This window comes from Sturnira hondurensis, unplaced genomic scaffold (genome assembly GCF_014824575.4).
Source record: "Sturnira hondurensis isolate 20B ecotype Veracruz unplaced genomic scaffold, ASM1482457v3 Scaffold0020309, whole genome shotgun sequence".
Lineage (NCBI taxonomy): Eukaryota > Metazoa > Chordata > Mammalia > Chiroptera > Phyllostomidae > Sturnira > Sturnira hondurensis.
The window spans coordinates 380,019-399,223 of NW_028092940.1; the positions used below are offsets into that span (position 1 = coordinate 380,019).

The 19,205-nt window shown below is 60.0% G+C and overlaps 2 protein-coding genes across 2 annotated transcripts; both read right to left on the bottom strand.

Annotated features, from left to right (window-relative positions):
* Positions 1-65: 65 nt before the first annotated feature.
* Positions 66-13,103, bottom strand: DRC11L (dynein regulatory complex subunit 11 like). The gene is made up of 19 exons (XM_037029505.1): positions 13,093-13,103; positions 12,162-12,489; positions 11,190-11,309; positions 10,719-10,904; positions 8,717-8,788; positions 7,119-7,324; positions 6,594-6,678; positions 6,029-6,124; positions 5,800-5,875; positions 5,250-5,356; positions 4,172-4,255; positions 4,023-4,078; positions 3,288-3,370; positions 2,984-3,091; positions 2,190-2,389; positions 1,680-1,766; positions 1,261-1,438; positions 674-912; positions 66-170 (listed from the first exon to the last, which is right to left on the bottom strand). Exons 1-19 carry the CDS (start codon positions 13,101-13,103, stop codon positions 66-68), a joined length of 2,427 nt encoding a protein of 808 aa, XP_036885400.1.
* Positions 13,104-14,770: 1,667 nt separating this feature from the next.
* Positions 14,771-17,865, bottom strand: H2BK1 (H2B.K variant histone 1). Its single transcript, XM_037029488.1, has 2 exons — positions 17,078-17,865; positions 14,771-15,026 (listed from the first exon to the last, which is right to left on the bottom strand). Exons 1-2 carry the CDS (start codon positions 17,204-17,206, stop codon positions 14,790-14,792), a joined length of 366 nt encoding a protein of 121 aa, XP_036885383.1. The 5' UTR covers positions 17,207-17,865; the 3' UTR covers positions 14,771-14,789.
* Between the last annotated feature and the right edge of the window lie 1,340 nt (positions 17,866-19,205).

Here is a 19,205-nt window from a genome sequence, read left to right on the forward strand (position 1 = left end):
TCCTTCTGTCCTGAGGCTCAGCCCCGGCCCACCCCTCCCCTTGGGTGGGCACCCAGCCTCAGCTGTCACTTCTGTTTTTTCTTCTCCTTCGCCAGCTTGGCCCCCTTGGCATCCTGCTCCTTCTCGAGTTTCATCCTGCTCATGCCCAGCGGGGTCCTGAAGTACCAGTCCTGGGTCGGGGGGAGAGGGAGGGAGGAGGGGGAGGAGAAGGAGTGCATGGGGTCTGGCCCTCAGTCCTGCCTCCTGACCTCACCCCTTCCATTTCTACGGATCTCTGGGCACGTGGCCTTCTCGCCTCTGCTCCCAGGCCTGGCATCCTGCCAGAGCCATGGCTTCTATGGCTCCCCCGGGATGTTCCAGGGCACAGTGTCAGCCCCCGTCAGGGGCGAGTCCTACTCCCCCTCGCCCTGGGGGTAGCCGCTGACTCAGAGGTGGGGAAGTGAATGGCAGCTGGTGCCAGAACCAACCAAGGGCTCCTAATCCGAAGGTGGTGTGTTCAGGCTCCCACTAGGAAACCAGGGGAGCTGGTCCCGCCCACATGCCCTGTGACTTCTGTCCCCTCCCACGCCGAACTCCACGGGGGAGCAGAGAGAGGGGCGACTCAGAGAGCCAGCTCCCTACATGGGGCTGGCCCACCACCCTCCCCCGGCTTCCAGGTGCCCCCCAGTCTCACCTTCAGGGACTCCTCCTCCTCCCTATGCACTGGCTCCAGGTGTGCCAGGTGAGCCAGGAACTCGGAGGCCACCAGGGGCCGCTTGGACAGTTGCATAATCCGCCGCTCGGTGAGCACCCAGCGGATGGCTTGGAGAATATGGCCGGGCGTGTAGCCATCGGACACTAAGGCCAGGGCGCTGAGGTCCAGGCTCTGGGTCACCTTGGCTCCCTGGGCTTCTAGCAGGTGCTTCCAGAGCACTGCGGGCAGGGGGCGGCAGTGGGCACCTCCGCCTACGTCCGGAAGGAGCTGTGTGCTTCTGCAGAGCGAGCCTCTCCGCCCAGGAAGTTAGGGGTCATCCTCCCCACTCAACACGAGGGAACAAGGCATGGGGACCCAAGGGTCCTGCCCAAGTCCGCAGAACCAGGCTGGGACCCCCCCCAGGCTGCGTGGCTTGGGTAGCGTAGTGACCAGCCCTTCCAGAGCGCCTGGCTGCGGAGGTGCTGCCCAGAGCAGCACGGGGGATGGGAAGGAGGGTGGGGAGGCTTTGGCAGGGGGGGTCCCTGGGTCCCTTCTCTGGCCCGTCCCCGTATCCCCCGGGGCCTCACCATAGCGAGAAGCATAGTCGGGCCGAGGCATGAAGAGAATCCGCTCGTAGGTCCGGCACAGCCCCTTCATTTCGGCGAGTTGCGGCTGGTCCGTGGTCCCTATCAGCATGACTCGGTCTCCGGGGCCCAGCAGCTGCAGGGCCTTGGTGAGGTCCTTCCTTATTCGCTTTGGGTCCATCTGCTCTGGGGAGACGGGGCAGGGCAGTTGGGACACGGTGACTTCTCATACGGGCTCAAGGGGCTCAGGGCACCTGTGCACGCTCACATGGACCCTGAGAGGCAGACGGGAGCAGTGGTCAGTCTGGCTTTTTAAGGATGAGGAGGCAGGAGGACAGCAGGGGACTGATCCAAGGCCACACAGGGGGTGACGCTTGGAGTGGCCTGCCACAGGCTCAGGCTGCCTGCCCACAGTCACTCACCTCCTCCTCTTCCTTTGGGACCTTCTTATAGAAATTCTTCTCGGCATTCCCAATCCAGATCACCGAGGGCTGTAGGAGCCGAGCCACCTGAATAGGACAGAGAATGGAAACTGGATGTGAGATATCCCTCGGCAAGGCTCACCTCCGCATCTGGTCTCACCCGGGGCCGGGGCTGGACTGGGGCCACGGAGAGCTGGGCGCTCCAGCCTTCATTTCCCACATCCAGCCAACTCTCCCCTCGCTCCGCCCCCCCAGCCCTTTGCACACACATCACACCTCAGTGTGGGCAGAGTCCCCCCCTCCCTGGGGAGTGTGGTGAGCCTCACATCTCCCTCCATCCCCCCACACCTTCCCCATTACCGGGGCCTCAGGTGTCCACACGCTCCTAGCAGGGCTTGGTGAGGACCTCGCCAGCTCCTGCAGCCACACCAGCTGGGCAGCTGGGTGACCTCCTGAGCGTGAAGCCCACCCTGCTCTGTTGTGACCGTCCGAGAGCTAAAAGTGCCAAACCTTAAAGACGATGTGCACTATCATCTGCACCCCGGTCTTGCCGGGGTATTTGTCCTTCAGATTGGCAGGGGACAGGTCGAACAGGTTGGCACCGGTTTCCGTGCACACGGCATTGACCAGCATCTTCTTCCCCATGCCAGAGGGGCCCACCAGGAGGATGGAGCGGATGAGGGGAGCCATGGCGTGTATATCTGGGGAGCCTGAGAGAGGAAACAGGGGCCGGGGGCAGGCGATGGGCCATCTGCGGGCCCAGGGGTGGCACGTGGAGTAAGGTGAGGCCAAAGGTGCAGGGCTGGGCGGGATGAGGCTCAGGTGTTGGCTGCACTGCCGCCCCCCACGGCCCGAGCAGTCAGTCCCCGGCCAGCGGGTCGAGAGCAATGCCTAGGGGACTTCCGGTGGTTTAGCCTCACGATACCTACATGTGGGTGCGGAAGGGAACCCTCTGTCCCTTCCAGTGCCCTCTCTGTTTCCCATGCCCTCTGTGTCCACCCTTGTGTTAAGAAGGGGGGTGATGAAAGGGCGTGGGACCAAGCACTTCAGAAAGACTCCAGTCTTCTGGGAATGGGACAGACTCTGGGATGTCACCTGGGATTGAGGAAGTGCCTGGAAGCATGGGCTCCTCAGCAGGTCAAGAGCCCACACAACCTCAGGGGTGGCCCCAGCTGGGTGTGACCTCCAGCTGGGGTGGGGGGGGGCGGGAGGAGTCCAGCACGGGTCCCTGGCACGGGGCACTGGAGGTGCAGCCTGGACAGGCCCTCCTTGGCCATGCTACGTCCCTCCCCAGGGCCTCTCACCAAGCCGGAGGACCCCGTACAAGGCCACGTTCTGTCGAATGTCAAACAGGGAAGGCATGGGAAGCTTGTTGGCCAAACTCAGAGTGGATCCCAGATAGAGGCAGTCACCTGGGGGACAGGTAGTCCCCCGGTGAGTGACACCCCCTTGGGCAGGGCCAAGAGACAGAGCCACCTGGGGAGAAGGTTCACTTCGGAGGGCAAGAGTCGGCTGCCAGGAAGGCCAAAGGCAGGGGGCCTTGGGCACTATCCCTCACCCTGGGGGCAGGTGCGGGGGAGGGACTTTGTTGGAGGGACTTTGTCTCACCAACAAAGTCCTTAAGTGACACTGTCTCGCTCTTCTTCAGAAAGCCATAGACAACCAGTTCTTCAAACAGAGAGGACACGGACCTGGCAGAGGACGGCACAGCAGGGGCCCCCAAGGACCGAGGGACATGGAGAGAGAGATGAGTGGGGTGTTGTCACAGGCACGAGGAAAGGGGCTGGGGGGGCCCCCTCCTGCCCCACATCCTGTGATTAATATCAACAATGCCACTAAACAGCCAGCGTCGGAAGTTGTGGCCCCAGCCCACGGGCCCGGAAGACCGCCTGCCCACCCACCCACAGCGGGCACTCCGTGGGTTCTGGAGGAGGTGTGGGGAGGACTGGCACCCTCCGTGACGCTCTCCCATCAGTCTGCTCCTGGCTGCCCACCCGAAACCCAGTCATTCGGGTGACTCATCACCCTCTTCCTAGAAACCGCATTTCAGGTACACACGCCTGGGAGGGGTGGCTGTCAAAGTTGCTGATTTCAATGAGCGTTTAAAACGACACTCCACTTATATCTTATTCCACACCATCATTTCAAAGCACTTTCTTATGCTTCTGTGTGATTGTCACAGCTCTCTTGTGAGCTTATCAGGGAAGGTGCTTGGTTAATCAGGACGGGGAGTCAGAGAGGTTAGGTAACTCTCCCCAGGTCACACAGCAACAGAACCAGGACCGGCTGGCAGATCTGCCCTGGGCCAGCACTGGCTCCACCACCCACAGGAGGGTCTGCTACCTGTCCGGGGTCAGGTCTTTTTCCTTCTTCCTCCCAGCTTTCTTCTCATTTTTTTTCTGGTTGGAAACAAGCACGTAGGAAATTGTCCTGTATCTCTTGCCTCCCCCGCCGTGGGCCCTCTTGCGTCCCAGTCAGGGCCCTCATCTTGCCTTTGGAGCCTTGAAGGGTCTGTCCTCCTCCCGGTCCACAGCCAGGCGCAGGGTCTTCAGCTCTTGGCGCATCAGCTCATCCACCTGTGGAGACAGCAGAGTGAATGGAGGGGCTGCCGGGGGTGGGGGCAGGCGGGGGCAGGCTGGGGAGGAGGACAGCAGCCTTGGAGCGGAGCCAGTGAGCCCAGAGAAGGCAGCAGGTGGCCGCCCATCTTCCCAAGTTGGTTCTTTCAGAACCCTTGGCCTTGGCATTTGTCCCTGGTCCCTGCATCTGTCCACACTCAATCCTAATCCTAATCCCTAATATTCTCTTTTTTTAAAAGATTTTATTTATTTATCTTCAGAGAGGAAGGAGAGAGGGAGAGAAATATCAATGTATGGTTGCCTTTCATGTGTCCCCTGCTGGGAGTTGGCCTGCAGGGAACCAGCCTGCAACCCAGGCATGTGCCCTGGCTGGGAATCGAACCGCGATCCTCTGGTTCGCAGGCCCGCGCTCAATCCACTGAGCTACACCAGCCAGGCTAATCCCTAATATTCTGCTCCTGCCTCCCCGGGTGGAGTCGATCAGCTTTCTGCTGAGGCCCCAGACCCACCCTTGACCGGCTGCATGACCTCGAAGGGTCTAGTGACCTCTCAGCCTCACTTTTTTTACAAGTACCATTGGGAAAATCATGGTGCTTACCTCGGAGGTCGTTGGGAAGGTCATGCGATCTCATAGCCCAAGGGCACATCAAAGGAGCTTTTTAAGTGTTGGTGAGGATGATGGTGGATGTGACCCCTGGCTCAGTCCCCACCCCCACCCCATTTCCTTACCTCCAGGCTCAGTGGGAGGAAGAGGGACCTGGGGAGGCAGAGGACAGTGGGGACCGAGATGGGCCAAGATGGACCATACAGAGAAGGCAGTGTCTGGAAGATGCTCTACAGGATGAGCAGGCTCTGGGCGTGGGGCGAGAGTGGACAGAGGGTTCCTGGCATGGGGAGGAGGACAACCCTCTGCCAGGGCTCAGAGCCTGCGAAGCAGCTGGAGGCCGAGGCGGGAGAGGAAGCCCGCAGGGAGGCCCCGAGCCAGCGCGCCCACCTGTATCCGAATCTCCTGCTCCATCTCCTTCCTCTTCTGCGCCCGGAGGGCCTCGGGGTCAAAACTCTGACTGGGGTATGTATTATCCGGCCGGTTCTTCCACACATCTGAGCATGGGGCGATGGGGGTGCGGGTTAGAGTCCCAGGTGTACTGGCATGCCCATACACACCGGCACACACGCACATGCGGACCAAGGCCGGTCCACCTCTCCCTGCTGTCTCTCTGTCTCCGTTTGGGAGTCTGTCTGTCTCTCACACACACGCACACAGGGGCCAGGAACGTGGCCTTGGCCCCACCCCATTACCGAGCACTACTTCTCCCCAGACCAGAGAGAGGCCTGATCCTAAGGCCCATGATTGCAGGATCCAGACCCAAACCCATACCGCCCCCCGCCTGCGCCCCCTTTGGCATTCTCCCCTTGGCCTACACACACACACACGGGGCCACCTCATGACCCACATGGCCCATGTCCACTTTCCCCAGGACCAAGGGTCACTCCAAGGCCCCGCAATGCGGCACAGCTTCCCGGGCTTCCCCCTGCCCCCTTACTGGTATACTCCTCATGGCCAGCACTGATCAGGGGGATAGATCTGGATGGCAGCACCTTCAACATCGTGTCTGCTTCCTAGAACAGAAACACCCTTGGCCTTGGCCCCCTCGCCTTCGCCCTTCACAGACTCTGACCCCAGCTCTCACGCAGCCCAGCCTTCCCACCAGGTATCCCCTCAGGCTTTGCGCGCCCTGCCCTCTGGGCCCACACGTCCAGCAGCGGCCTCACCCCTTTCCCAGCCTTTTCTTTCTTCTCTTTCTCCTTTTTTTGGTCCTGGTCCTTTCGTTTGCTCTCCTGGACCTGCATCTCCAGTTCCATTTTCACCTGTGACCAAGGATGAAAGATATTTTGGAGAAGGCCAAGGGTACGTTACAGGAGCCAGAGAACCCAGGGCCCGTGGCTGGGGTGGAATCAGGACCCCCAAGGCCTACGGGAACTTCTGGGGTCCAGGTGGCTGAGAGTCCAGAGACTTCCTGAGGCACCGGAGGAGGGGCACCAGGGGACCCAGTGCTCTGACCAGAGCGGCGGCTCTCTCTGGCCCACGGGGCTGTGGAGAACAGCAGTCCCCACAGACGTTTCCTCTCCCTGGCCCAGGATGCCTGCTCCGGCGGCAGGGGCCCGCTCGGCCCCATCAGGCCTTTCTAACTGCATACATTTGCTCCGGGCCCCTCTGCCTGCACTGCGGTGGACCTCGCTCCACACCCCAGTGCCACCCTCAACTGACACTCAGTACCCTCTGCAACCTCAGGTCCCCCAGCCACTGAAGGCCTCCTGCCCCCAGGCTCCACGGTACCTCTTCAGGGGTCTTGTCCGAGAAGATCAGGTGGGACCCACCTGAAGAATCCTCTGGAAAATCCGGGAATCGGCCAGTAAGGGCACTAAGGGGACACAAGATAGTCAGGGAGACGGACAGGTGGGCGGACGAATGGATGGGCAGGTGGAGGGCTGGGTGGGTGGATGGACGGACAGACAGAGAGGAGGAGGGGCAGGCTAAAGGGCCAGGGAGACTGAGGGAGAGAGGGAAGGAACCGAGAGCTACAGAATAGAAAGGACAGATTCTCAGGGGACATTCCTGGATGCCTTCTCCATTTTATTTTGGCATTTTCTCTTCCATCTGGGGAAACAGAAAGTAGTGTGTGGAGATGGCCCTTTTGAGGGGGGGCAAGTTTAAAAGCCCATGTGTCAGCGGTGTGTTGGTAGCATGGGGGTGAGTGGAGAAAAGGGCCCAGGCTAGACCAGAGGACAAGACAGGGGTGGGGACGTGGGTGAAGAGGGCCAGGGGGCTGAGGGAGAATCAGCTGAGGCTGGGGACACTGACTGGCACTCGATAAACCACTGTCGGATTTGCTCCTGAATTTTCTCCTTCAGGTAGGGCCCCTCCGTCTCCTTGAGATAGTTCTGGGTCTTCACCGTGGCCAACTGGAACTCCTCCTCCTTCCCCTTCTGGAGTAGCCTCCGGGCGCCCTCCCGGATGCTGGCCTCCAACAGGACGCCCGAGTCCTCCCCCTGGCTGGGCGATGGGAGCTGGGGACGTGGGGGTGGGACCGAGGGACTCAGGCGCAGGAGTGGGGAGGACCCGGCCTCAGGCCCGCACACCTGCCCCCACGCCTCCCCTACACATGTGCCTCGCATGCACACCCACACGGAACATCGGGCATGCCTGCATCAGGAGAAATTGTGTTTGGAGCCGAAACTCGTCTGTGTAAATTACTCTGATAATGAGTTTGCTAGATGCATCCGGGCGGGCCCCCCTGCCCGCTCTCCCAGCACACCCTCCCCTGTGAGCCTCGGGCCCCAGCCCCCACCCGCACCCCCGCCCCGCGCCCGCCTTGGCAGCCTCGCTCACAGCCACTTTCCCGCCTCATTGGCTCCCAAATGTATTTTAAATATCACTGTGCGCAGAGACAATTACTGAAAACGCTGAGCTCACACTGCTGATGGGCCCGGGCGGCCCGCTCATTCCTCACCCACCGCCGTGCCCTGCCCCCCCGCCCCCTCCCCACCAAAGCCTGACCCCAGGCCTCCTGGGGGTTCAGCTCATCAGCCCCCCAACAAGTCCCTGACCTCCATTCCCTTGCGGAGGACCCTGCCCCTCTCTCCTCTAAAACCACAAGCCTCCTACGGCAGCCACCCCAGCCCTGTCTCCAGTCCCTCTGGCTCCCCCAGGCCCCTTTCTCAGCCCCGCCTCCACGGGTTCTGCCAACTGCAAAGCCCCATCCCAGGGGTCAGTCCGTGGAGACCAGCTGGATGGAGGAAGCATCGGAGAACAGAGGCCGGACACGTTCAGGGAGGAGGGCCTGCTCACTGCCCGGCTGGCAGTCCAGGGCCTGCCCCTCTCACCTCCCACACACGCCCATGTGCACATGCACGCTCACATCCTGTCGTTCACACTTAGCCTTTCTCCCTGTGTGCAGAGGAGAAGCAAGTCTGAGGCCCCCAGAGCAAGCGGGGAGCCCATGGCCCTCAAAAGGCTCCAGTGTGGGAGGTGTGCCCCATCCCAGCTGGGCCCTGTGGCTATCCTGCTGGGCCTCGCCGGGCAGCCCCTCCTGCAGCCAGGCACACGGACATGGACATGGGGTCTGCGGTACTTCCTGCTACTATCCCTCATCCCGCCCACATCTGAGATCCTTCTGAAGGCTCTAGGGGAGGGAGGGTGGGAAGGGCCGTGGCTCTCCCGTCCTTCCCTTTCTCTCAGTCAAACCCTGAAGGATTCTGTGGGGCCCGCGGCACTGGCCTGGCCCTTCCATCATGCCCAGCACAGTCCTCAGTGGTGGGCACTGTGGGGAGTGAGGGCTGTACAAGGCCGCACTCTGTGGCCGAGGCTCAGAGAGATGGAGACCGGGGGAGGCGCCGCCTGCACTGGCCAGCCCCGTGTCCCCCCAGCGCCACCCCCACCGTGGCCAGGGAAGGACTCACCATGCCGATGAATTCCATCTCCTTTTCCCGATCCTGCTGAGTGCGTTTCCTCTGCAGGTAACCTTTCCACACCTGGGGGACACATGGGCCCAGATGCTCCCCACACTGCATTTCTTCGGGGACACAGCACTAGGGCTCAGCCTCAGGGTGGAGCAGCAGCCCCCCCAAAACCTCCAGAAGGTCTGCTAGGGGAGGTTTGGGCGGGATGCGGGGGACGAGCTGGGGAGGCACCTGAACGGCCCAGATCACGGTGAGACAGGGATGCCCTGAAAGCATCTGTCTTCAAGGCCGTATCTTTTCAGACACAAAGTACCACCTCCTCCAAAAAGCATCTGCTACTGTCCTGTCTCAGCGTACCCATGGCATCTGAAACAAATACTTGATTCCACCCAGGCACATACACATCAGGATTATGTGTATGTGGGGACTATGGAGCTCCCTTCATTAATTCCTACATTTCTGACGCATGGACACTGAGGCTGGAGATGGGACCTGGTCTCTCCCAGGCCCAGAGCCTGTCACTGCAGAGCTGAGGCCAGGGCCGGGTTTCCCCAGGGCTCCTCTCCCAGACTGCCAGCCTCTCTCAGACCCTGTGGACAGCCCCGTGCCAGCAGGTGGAGGGAGGGGCACTGGGCAGAGGAGCAGGGCAGGCTCCCGTCCTGGCTCCTGGGACTAGCAGAGGCCAGGCCCACAATAACAGCCTTTGGTTAGTGTACGTACTGGAGAACTCAGAGGCTGGGAGGCAGGTTTTTCATACCCTTGATGTCTGGCGACAGGGACAAAATGACTTGCTTTGGCTCCCAGGGGAAAGTGGGGCTGTGTTTTGGGGGCCGACCCCATTCTCCAAAGGCTCACTCTATCGAGCTCTGCAGGCGAGGGCCTTCCCCTCCTCCGTGGGGCAGCTGGACACCGGGCCGGGCCCCCAGATGCAGGGGCTCCAATTGGGACTTTCCGCCTACCGATCAATAATCAAAATCTATCCCATCTGGAAAGGATATCTGTTGTCAGGGGTGATGTGCGTTAGTTGGTCAGCTTGCTTTGGGGTTTTGGTAGAAAGCGGTTCTGAGCTTTCTCTCTGGGGCTGACAGACAGAGGGTTTTGGGCATTGGGACCTGAGGGAGGAGGAGAGACAAACCCAGCCCCACGCCGTCACTCTGAGCCTGCTTCTGCAAAGAAAAGGTGGCGAGTGGGTCCTGTGACAGAGCGGGGTTCTGAACTCTGGACCGGGAATGGAGCGTTTACACCAAGCGCGACGGGAATGCTGAGATGCGAGAGTGGCGAGGGCTGCTGGGAGGTGGGGGAGCTAGAACTCTGGTCTGCGGCCCCTTTTCTGCACTGAAATTTCCCCAGGGCCCCTCCAGTGCGGTTCGGCTGGTACCACTACCACCCGGCCTGGTGCACGATGACAGAGAGGCTGGCCCACACACTGAGGGCACAGCAGGGGCTGGGAGGCATGGAATGGCCGCCGGAATAATGAGACGGCACAGGGACACCCGGGGATGGGGGCTGGGTGTCCTGCAGCGAGTAGGATCGGGTATGATCACGTTAGTCCCATGTCAAAGTAGAGGGTGACTGCAGAGGGCACAGACCTTGAGGACACCTGGGTCACATCAGTTCTCTCCGTCATGTCTCCCTTCACCTCAGCTGCCAGGAGGCTCAGGGTATGTTTTAGAGACTTGTTTCTGAAGAGACGCTAAAATGATCGTCTACCCTGTGCTGCTATCTGACTCTGATCATTCTCCCCTAACTGTAATGATCCTTCTGTTTCTAGGCCTTTCATGCTATCCCACTTCCATTCCTTTGGGGGACAAAGAGGTATAATAGAATAGATAATAAACAAATAAGATATGTGATTGTTGAGTTCCAAAAGTCCCTCGTTTAGGATCTAGTTTTGTGGCCACAGAATCCAAGCACCCACACCTCTGTCATCAGTTGCTAAGCCGGATGGGCTTCCTGGAGGAGGTGACTGCCTTGCCCTTTTTCCTGGACTCTGGTGAGTTACCTTCTGAATGGTGATAGCTGCTTGGTCCTGATTTAACTTGGGCCATCCGCCCTCTTTCATCTTCCGATCCCGCTCCTCCTCTCTGTGAAGCTCTCGAAGAAAGTTGGCTCGGAGCCGGCCTTGCCTGGCCCGCTCAGCTGTTTGCAGCAGAATTATGGCTTCGGTCCGGGACATTTCTGGAATGCTCTGGCCAGAGCAGAGAATGAGGAAGGGCTTGCACCAGGTGGGCAGCTGGGAAACCAGACCCTAAAGGGCAGGCTGGGGGCATGCATGCTCCTCCCGGGGCACCTAGGTGCCCTAGTCCCGCCCCTCTGTCTTGGTGGTGGAAGGTCACAAGGACACAAGAGCAACCTTGAAGGAGGCCAGGGGTCACCTGAAGAGCACTGTCAGGTGGGTGCAGGGCAGGCTGGCATCTCTGTTGGGGCGTCCCTCTTTATGGGAGGGATCCAGGAGGACGGCCCCATGACTTGCCTCCTGAAAGGTCACCGGCTCCGACCTGCACAGGATCTCTTCCAGTAACAGGCCTCGCTCGTGCAGCACGCCGGACTGTTCCTGCTGGAAGTATTTGGGAATCGGAACCTCCAGCTCTGCCTGTGGGGCGATAGGGGGATGGAGGGAACCCCTTGGCTGGTCCATTACTATTTCCAGTACCCACGCAGACCCCAGCACTGGTTCCCTCCAGCCTAGAGCCCCGCAGTGGGGAGTTTGTCATCCCTCTCTCTCCCACTTTGACTGCGGGGCCAGAGTTGAATCCTAGAGGACGATGATGGCTAACGGGCAGCTTCCCCAAAGCTGGCTGTGCACCTGAATCAACAGGGAAGCTCCTAAAATGCAGACTCCCGGGCCACCACATCAGAAAGGCCGGGCCTGGGAAATCTGTTTGTTTGTTTGTTTGTTTGTTTGTTTGTTCAAGCCCACAGCTGAGTCTGATGCAGGTGGCCAGGGGAACTCTGAGGCTGCCTCAGATATGGAGCAGAGAACCATGCCCTTGGGGCCCACGGGAGGCCAGGGCAGGCGCTCCGTGCTCTGGAACCTGCTGGTGCATTCAGAGCACCTGAGGGTCTTTTTTAAAAATGCGGTGCAGATGAGTAGGTTTGGGGTGCGGTCAGAGATTCTGCGTTTCTAACAAGCTCCTAGCTGGTGCTGATGCTTTGGTCCCCAGACCACACTTTGAGGAGCCAGCCTGTGGAGGATTTTTCTCCAGTCCCGCACAGCTCATGGGTCTTCCCAGCCACGCGAGACATTCAGCCTGACTCTCTAGCCAACACCCCCGTCTCCCCACCCCCACAACTACTTGCAATGCATGCACCCTCACGCCCCCTCCCCGTTCCTGAAGACCCTCTCCTGAGACCAAACCCCACCCCTCCCCTGCCCTCCCTCCCTGGCAGAGGCTCCATGGAGGCCAAGACCAGCCCCACCCACACCCTCCCGCCTCGCACGCACTGGGGTGAGCTGGCGGTCCTGCAGCACACGGTCTGGGTAGTGGTACTCGCACAGGTCCACGCGCACCAGCTCCTCCTTGAGCTCCAGCACGCGGCCCGCCACGCTGTCCAGCAGGCGCCGCAGCAGCCGCCGCTTTTGCGGCTGCACCATCTGGTCGTAGAGGGTGTCGAACTGGCGCAGCAGCGCCAGGTAGTACAGGTAAAGCAGCGAGAGCCGGTACTGGAAAGACTGCCGCTCCTGGTTGGGCTCCGGTTGGAGCAGCGGCTGTTCCTGGTCCAGCAGCTCTTGCAGGGTCACGTGGGAGGAATCCCAGAGGTGTTGGTAAGCTCTGGAGAGGAGGCAGCATGCGCTGGGGCACTGTGCGCATCAGAGGCGTGGGAATATGGGAATAGGGGGCGGGGGCAGTGCTGCTGGGCCTTTTGAGGGATGTGAACTCAGCTTCCAGAAGGTGTGATGTTAAGGTGGAGCTCAGGACTCCTTCCCAGGGGATGGGCTTAGGGTGTGAGATTGTGGTTCCCAGGAGAGTGAAGAATGGCCACCGCCCTTAGGGGCTCCCTGTACGGAAGAGGCCCCTCCCAGTCAGCAGGTAGCCGGTCCCTGCAGGGTGAGGGTGCCGCCCAGGGATGCTGCAGTGGTCTAGGGTGGGGGCCGGCAGGTGGGGTGCGGGATGAGTGCAGAGCAAGGTCCCTTCCCCCCGGGGCAGAGCCCGGGTTCTGGATTTCATTGTCCAGGGGAAGTCTGAAGAGTAAAAGCTGAGCACAGGCTGGGGCAGCCAGGGATGCTGGGAGAAATGCTGCAGGCCAGGCCGGCCCAGCGCGACCCTCGCCCCGTGGCCCCCGCCTGAGAGGATCTTGAGTAGGAGGCAGCTCTCCCTTGGCTCTCCGAGCCCTGGGAGCGGGGGGGGGGGGGCTCCACTCCAGCCCCCACTCACCCCTCAGACATGGTGCCCACTCCTCACGCTGTCCTGGGCGAGCTGGTGGCGGAATCCACAGAAACTCTGTGGTTCCACGCTGACTCCAACCCCCCCAAAACAGCCCAGTTTTTAGGGTTCTGTCCCATTGTCCCAGTGTTCTAAAGCTGTGAGGGCAGCGACTGGGGGCCCATGTCAGGGAGCATTCTGGAAGCAGCGCTAGGAAGGAGCCGGCCCTCCCTCCTAGCAAGCCTGGGAAGGTTGGGGCAGAGTGTGGAGTCAGCTTTTCTTGTGAGGATCAAATAAAAGAATGGTGCCTGTCGGAAGTCCCCCTTAACAGCAAGGCTCTGGTGAATGTCTCTCCTTTTAAGGGTGTTGTCATAACCACAGTTCTCAGCTGGAGGAACCCTATATTCCTTAATGCAGACTCAGCCCCGTTCACTCTGCTACGTGACTGCCCTGGAGGCCCAGGGGACCATTCTTCGGAAAATACAAAATGTTCCTTCCTGACTCTGGTCAGCTGGCGGTGACCTGTTTGGCTCAGGGCTATGTAGGGCCTTAATAATTCTATACCTCCTTAAGGCACCGGGCCAAAAGGAAAGGGGGCAGGGGAGGTAATAGCAAGGAGGAGCCACAGAGGAGTTCTCAGGCCTTAGTGTGCACGTGAGTTACCCGAGGATCTCGTCAAAGTGGTGGGCTCCGATTCCACAGTCTGAGGCGGGCCTGAGATTCTGCCTTCCTGATAGGCTCCCAGCCCCACCAGCACTGCTGGTGTCTGGACGGCACCTTGAGCAGGTCGGAAACCCGTGGGAGTCGGGAAGAGCGGAGGCTCAGGGGGCCAGATCTGGGCCCGCCCCCACCTCCAGCTGGGGGACCCAAGTGCGGACAATTGGTTCTCATCTCGCACCACCATGTAGGCTCTTTAGGTGAGGAAATGAGTAGGAAGGGCGCACCGCGGGGGCAGCCACTGTCACAGAGAGCCTCAGCTGCTCGTGGAGTTGAAGGTGACCGGCTGAGACTACACAGTGGCAAGGGGAACACAGGGGACTTGGGACTTGGTCGCTGGCGCCTGCCCCTCCCTCCCATCCCCCAGAGCTGGGGAGAGCATTGATGGGTCAGATGCCCACAAGCTGGAGCGAAGGCCGTGTGAGAGGAAAGATACGTGGGGTCAGATGCAAAGCGGCGTGGGGGAGAGACCTACATGTGGCCATTGTGCTGTCTCCCCATTTTTCTGTGGGTTTGAGATTTTTTGAAATACAATTGGTGGGGGGGAAAGGCAGGAGTCTCAAAAACCTCCCCACCAATCCACTCTGAAATGGAGGGGAGGAAGATGTGAGGGGAGAATGGATCCCAGCAGGCCATTCGGAAGCTGGCTCGGGGCGTCCGTTTTGCACAGTGAGGAATACATCTGTGAGGCCCCCTGTGCCCAGCAAGGGTCTAAAATGATCCTTGGCCAGAAATGGCATCACAAAACATGGTCTGAAGGAGTGACACAGGGGGAATTTCAGGCCCAGAGAGGGCGTGATGAAAGCAGCTGGCCAAGTCTAATGCCAGCTCACCACCAATTCGGTGTCCCACCTTTTGGCATCTCTGGGCCAGCCCGGGAGAAGAAAGGTGCTTAAAAGTGGCAATGCCCTTGTCCCAAATCACACCACACCTTCCAAATCACCACAGTGCACAGGAGCAGTTCACCCTTTATTTAGCTTAGGCCCCCGGGGTCACTTGGCACTGGTGTACTTGGTCACGGCCTTGGTGCCCTCGGACACGGCATGCTTGGCCAGCTCCCCGGGCAGCAGCAGGCGCACGGCCGTCTGGACTTCCCGGGACGTCAGTGTGGTTCGGCCTGAGTACTGGGCCAGCCGGGCGGCCTCGCCAGCCAGCCGCTCAAACACATCGTTCACAAACGAGTTCATGATGCTCATGGCCTTGGAAGAGATGCCGAGGTCAGGGTGCACCTGGGGGAATAACGGCAGGGCAGCTTTGGCGAGGAGGCTCAGCCTGACGCCCCAGCCTCAGATTGGGGACGCAGGACTGTAAGGCCACCTCCCCACCTCTTCCCAGAGGCCAAGAGACATGAAAATAGGGATTCGTTTTTACGCCGCTGTCTCCAGGTTAAAAAAGAAAACACTTAACAGCAAGAGGTGACGCTATCAAACCCCTGTGCAAGCATGTGTCAGGGTCTATCTTTGAGGAATGGAATTGGTTATGCAGCGTTTTGCTTTTTCCATTGAATGCATTTACATAGTGTTTCAGAGTGTGGAGGAATCAGAGCCTGTACCATCATTCCTCTCCTGATGGACATTCAGGGCTGCTCTTTTCTTGCCACCAGATTGCGTTAAAGTAAATGTGTGTTCCTGGACACTAGTACAAGCAAGAGGAAGGTTACTCCCAGGCGTGGGACTGCCAGGGGAAAGGATGTGTGCCCTCGACTCGGTGGGCTGCTTCCGAGTTACCAGAGAGCACCCCCATGTGGCCTGATCTTGGCATCGGATGAGGAGAGTTAGGAGACCCAGGTTCTTCGGCTGGACCGCCACTCCTCCCCGTCACCTCGAGTAAAAGCCCTTTCCTTGGCCTCAGTTTCCTCGTCTGTCACACAAGCTTTTGAACTAGGTGATCTCTCGTAAAACAAAGGGCGGGGATCTGACACCAACCTAAGATGTGAGTGGGTGGACAGTGAGTGTTTCTTGTAAAGTGGGGGACAGGTGGTTCCCCAATGACACCCATCATACCCACAGTGCAGCTGGAACTGGACGCCTCTGGTCACCCCTGACCATGGGCAGTCTGAGCCTCTAAGGGGCTGGTTTAGCCTGGAGCCCAGGTGTGGACATCATATCCTGTTCTCCTCGGGGCTGCCGGCGGGGTGAAGCAGTGGCCCCCCACCCCGACCAAAGGGTGACCACCAGTCAGGGTCTGCAGGGCTCAGCAGCTCTCCTCGGCAAGGCCGGCCTTGGCCCTAACCTCCCCGCACAGTTTTGAGCGCCAAAGTTAGGTTAAGCTGCAGGGCTCCCTAATACCCACTCCCCCCGCACAGGCCCCCTCCACTTTCTTCAGGACACTGGAGTCCGTCCTCTGGTGCTGCCCCCCTGGCCTCCCCACCCCACCCTTCCTAGAGACCTGGGTTGTCCCGTCACTGTACCTGCTCATGGCATTCATACTGGGGACAGGAGGCATGTACCTCTGGGGTCTTCTCTAATGCGGGGGTGAGAATCTCAGGCAGACTGGACAGACCTGGGCAGGGAACAGAGCCACCCTGCCTCCCCCTGGCCCTGACTCAGCCTGGGGTCCTCCAGGCATACTGGTTACTGGAGGCCCACTGGTGCCCCCAAAGTTTGTCAGTGAGTCCCAGGAGTTGGTGCTCCTCAGGGGTGCATGGGTGGACTGCCTGAACGGAGAGGACACCTTGGGTTTAGGGGGCGACCAGCAGAAAGTATTCAAGGGCTTGGCCAGAGCTGGGGGTGGGAGGGGGTGACCTCAGCTGCTTTCGGGTCCTGTGACCAGTCAACCCAGTGATCCTTCGTGGGCCTCGGTTCCTCTGTGTAAGGTAGACTGACCCCCAGCCCCTCAGAGACTGAGAACCACTTGTCTGCATGGCCTTCCGGGAGAGCAAGTTCACCCGAAGTGCACCTCGAGCTAGCCGGCACTCACTGGAACTTCCTGCTTGCACCACAACGTGTTCGGCGCCTGAACGATCGCTTTCAGCCCAGCTCTTTCCCCTGGTCTCCCCATAGTCTGTTGGTTATGCACCACCTAACATTCCACCTGAGCATCCCGCCTGTCCAAACCCCCTGGAAGCTTCCGGACCTTGGTGGAGAGCACACTTTAAATGCCCCCCCTGCACATCACAGGTGCATGGCAGGTGCTGAGAGGGTAGGGCCCTTCGGGATCAGGTCCAACCCCCTTAGAGGGGCATGGTGTGCGTGAGGCCACTGTCTCAGCGCCAGGATTACACTGAGTTCCGACGCTCAGCCCAGCACGGTCCATGCACGCGCCCCCACCTGGCTCTCACCTGCTTCAGCACCTTGTAGATGTATATCGAGTAGGTTTCCTTGCGCCGGCTGCGCTTCCGGGACTTCTTGTCTCTGGAGCGATGGCCCTTTCGGGCCCCAGACGGCTGCTGCCCATGCTCCCTGCTCATCCTCCTCCTCCTCCTCCTCCTTCTCCTTGCACAGCTGCCTCCCGCTCCTGGGGGCCGCTTTTATGAAGTGGGCGGCGGTGGCCAGGTGGGGCTGGGGACCAGCACCTGGGGTGGAGGGGCGGGGCTTGGCCACACCCTACCGAGAACATGCTCTGGGTTAACCCTGAAGATGATTGCTCTCTCCTTGCCCCCAAGCGACTTCCTGTGTCTGAACAGGAAACCCTCACCCTCTCCTCCAGCCAAGCACCCCCAATCCCCCCACACCAGTGTATCACAACCTTGGGGCTCACACACCACCAGATGGCCACACAGCTACCCAGCACCCACTGGGCTCACGTGGCTCAGTGCTGGGGAGAGTAAGAAGGGATGCAGGCCCACTCTGCCCATAGACCCTGGAATACAGGGCAATAGACAGGACTGGTTCACAGGGAAAAGCCAGAGGGCCACCGTGTGTGCCGGGGACAGCTCAAAACTCAGTGGGGCCTACAGTGGCCAGAGGAGGCGTCAAGGAACAAATGGGGACGAGCAGCTGGTCTTGCAGGATGGCTACTGTTCAGCTGGGGCGAAGGGGCAACTGTGATCGGGAAGAACAGGGACGGTGCACAGCGTGGGCGGCAGCGTGGGACCAGCGGTGCAGGGCACAGTGAGGCTGCGGGGGTGGAGGATGGGGCGGGAAACCAGGGCGGGGAGGCCCGGCGTGAGGAGAGAAACCCTGGCTCCTCCGGCAAAGCCGCTGAGGTGGGGTCCCCGTGGAAGTTAGCTGCCCATGCAAAAGAAGGACAAGGACCGGGCGAGGCGGCTGCTAAGTGGAGTGGGTCGCCTCACTTCACACCTGCAGCTGAGCTGGTGTTCCGGGCTCTTGAAGGCTGTGATTAAAGGAACCTGAAGCCACATGGAGAGCAGAGGCTGGGGGGAAAGGTCGTCCGAATCAGGAAGAGGTGGGAGGTCAGTGAAGACAAGCATCACCTGTCCGTGGTGAACGCTGGCCTGAGTGAGCACCCCACGCTGGACGCTCCCCTCCACTTCCTTCCCGACATCCGGCTACGTCCCCCCGAGCTGAGGTTTGAGAGGACCAGGAGGCCCACCCCTAGGCCAGAACAAGGCACTGTTCCTTTTAGGCATTTGCAGAAACACCTGTTCTGTGGGCTTTGCAAGCCCTCTCAGGATTTTTGAGATTGGCTTTTCTTGTGGACAGTTGAGCCGACTTTAACTTTTCTCTGGCTCCGAAGCACCACCCCCACCACCCCGTCCCTTTGTACCTGAGGTGCACCACCACTCAGAGACCCAGTGACCTTCAAGAGTTGGTAACATAGCCCAGCCTCCCCAGGTCGCTCTTGACGCCATCCCCCCTGAGCCGGGACAGACAGGCCACTGTGCTCTGAACCCCACTTAGGGCAACCAAGCAGCAAAGCCAGGCCAGCAGCAGGTGGAGTGGAGAGTCCATGCCCCTTCTCTGGCCTCGGGCTCAGCTTCTCTCACCTGACACTCACTTACTGTCTCTCTGCGCAACTGTCCCCACGCCGCCCCCCACGCCCCACCCCAAGCAGCTCTCAGACTTCACGGCCATTTGAGAAGGTCCTTCTCATCTTTCCTGTTAGAGGACCGAGTCCCGCCTCCTGGAAAACTTCCCTGCCTTTGAATTCTCTGCACCCTAAGACCTAAGTCACAAGGTAGTATCCGATTTATGCCACCTCACTCTCCAGTCCCGTGGGCTTTCTCATTAGACTGCAAGCTCCTTGGGGGTTTCGACACCACCTGGGGCTTTTTTAAATCTCCAATGGACCATCATGAGCCCTGAAACACCATGGCTGCCAAGGTCTCCAACAGGAGTGAGGAATCCTGTCGGTGAGGAAGGTGGGAGCTGGTCAAGTTCAAACAGCCTGGCAGACAGAGCCCTGGGCTGGAAGCCAGGAGGTGCTGACGGGAATGAAGGCTGGGGACAGGCAGAGCAGCGGGACTCCCCGCACTCGGCCAGGGGCAGCGGTGCCCGGACTCCCGT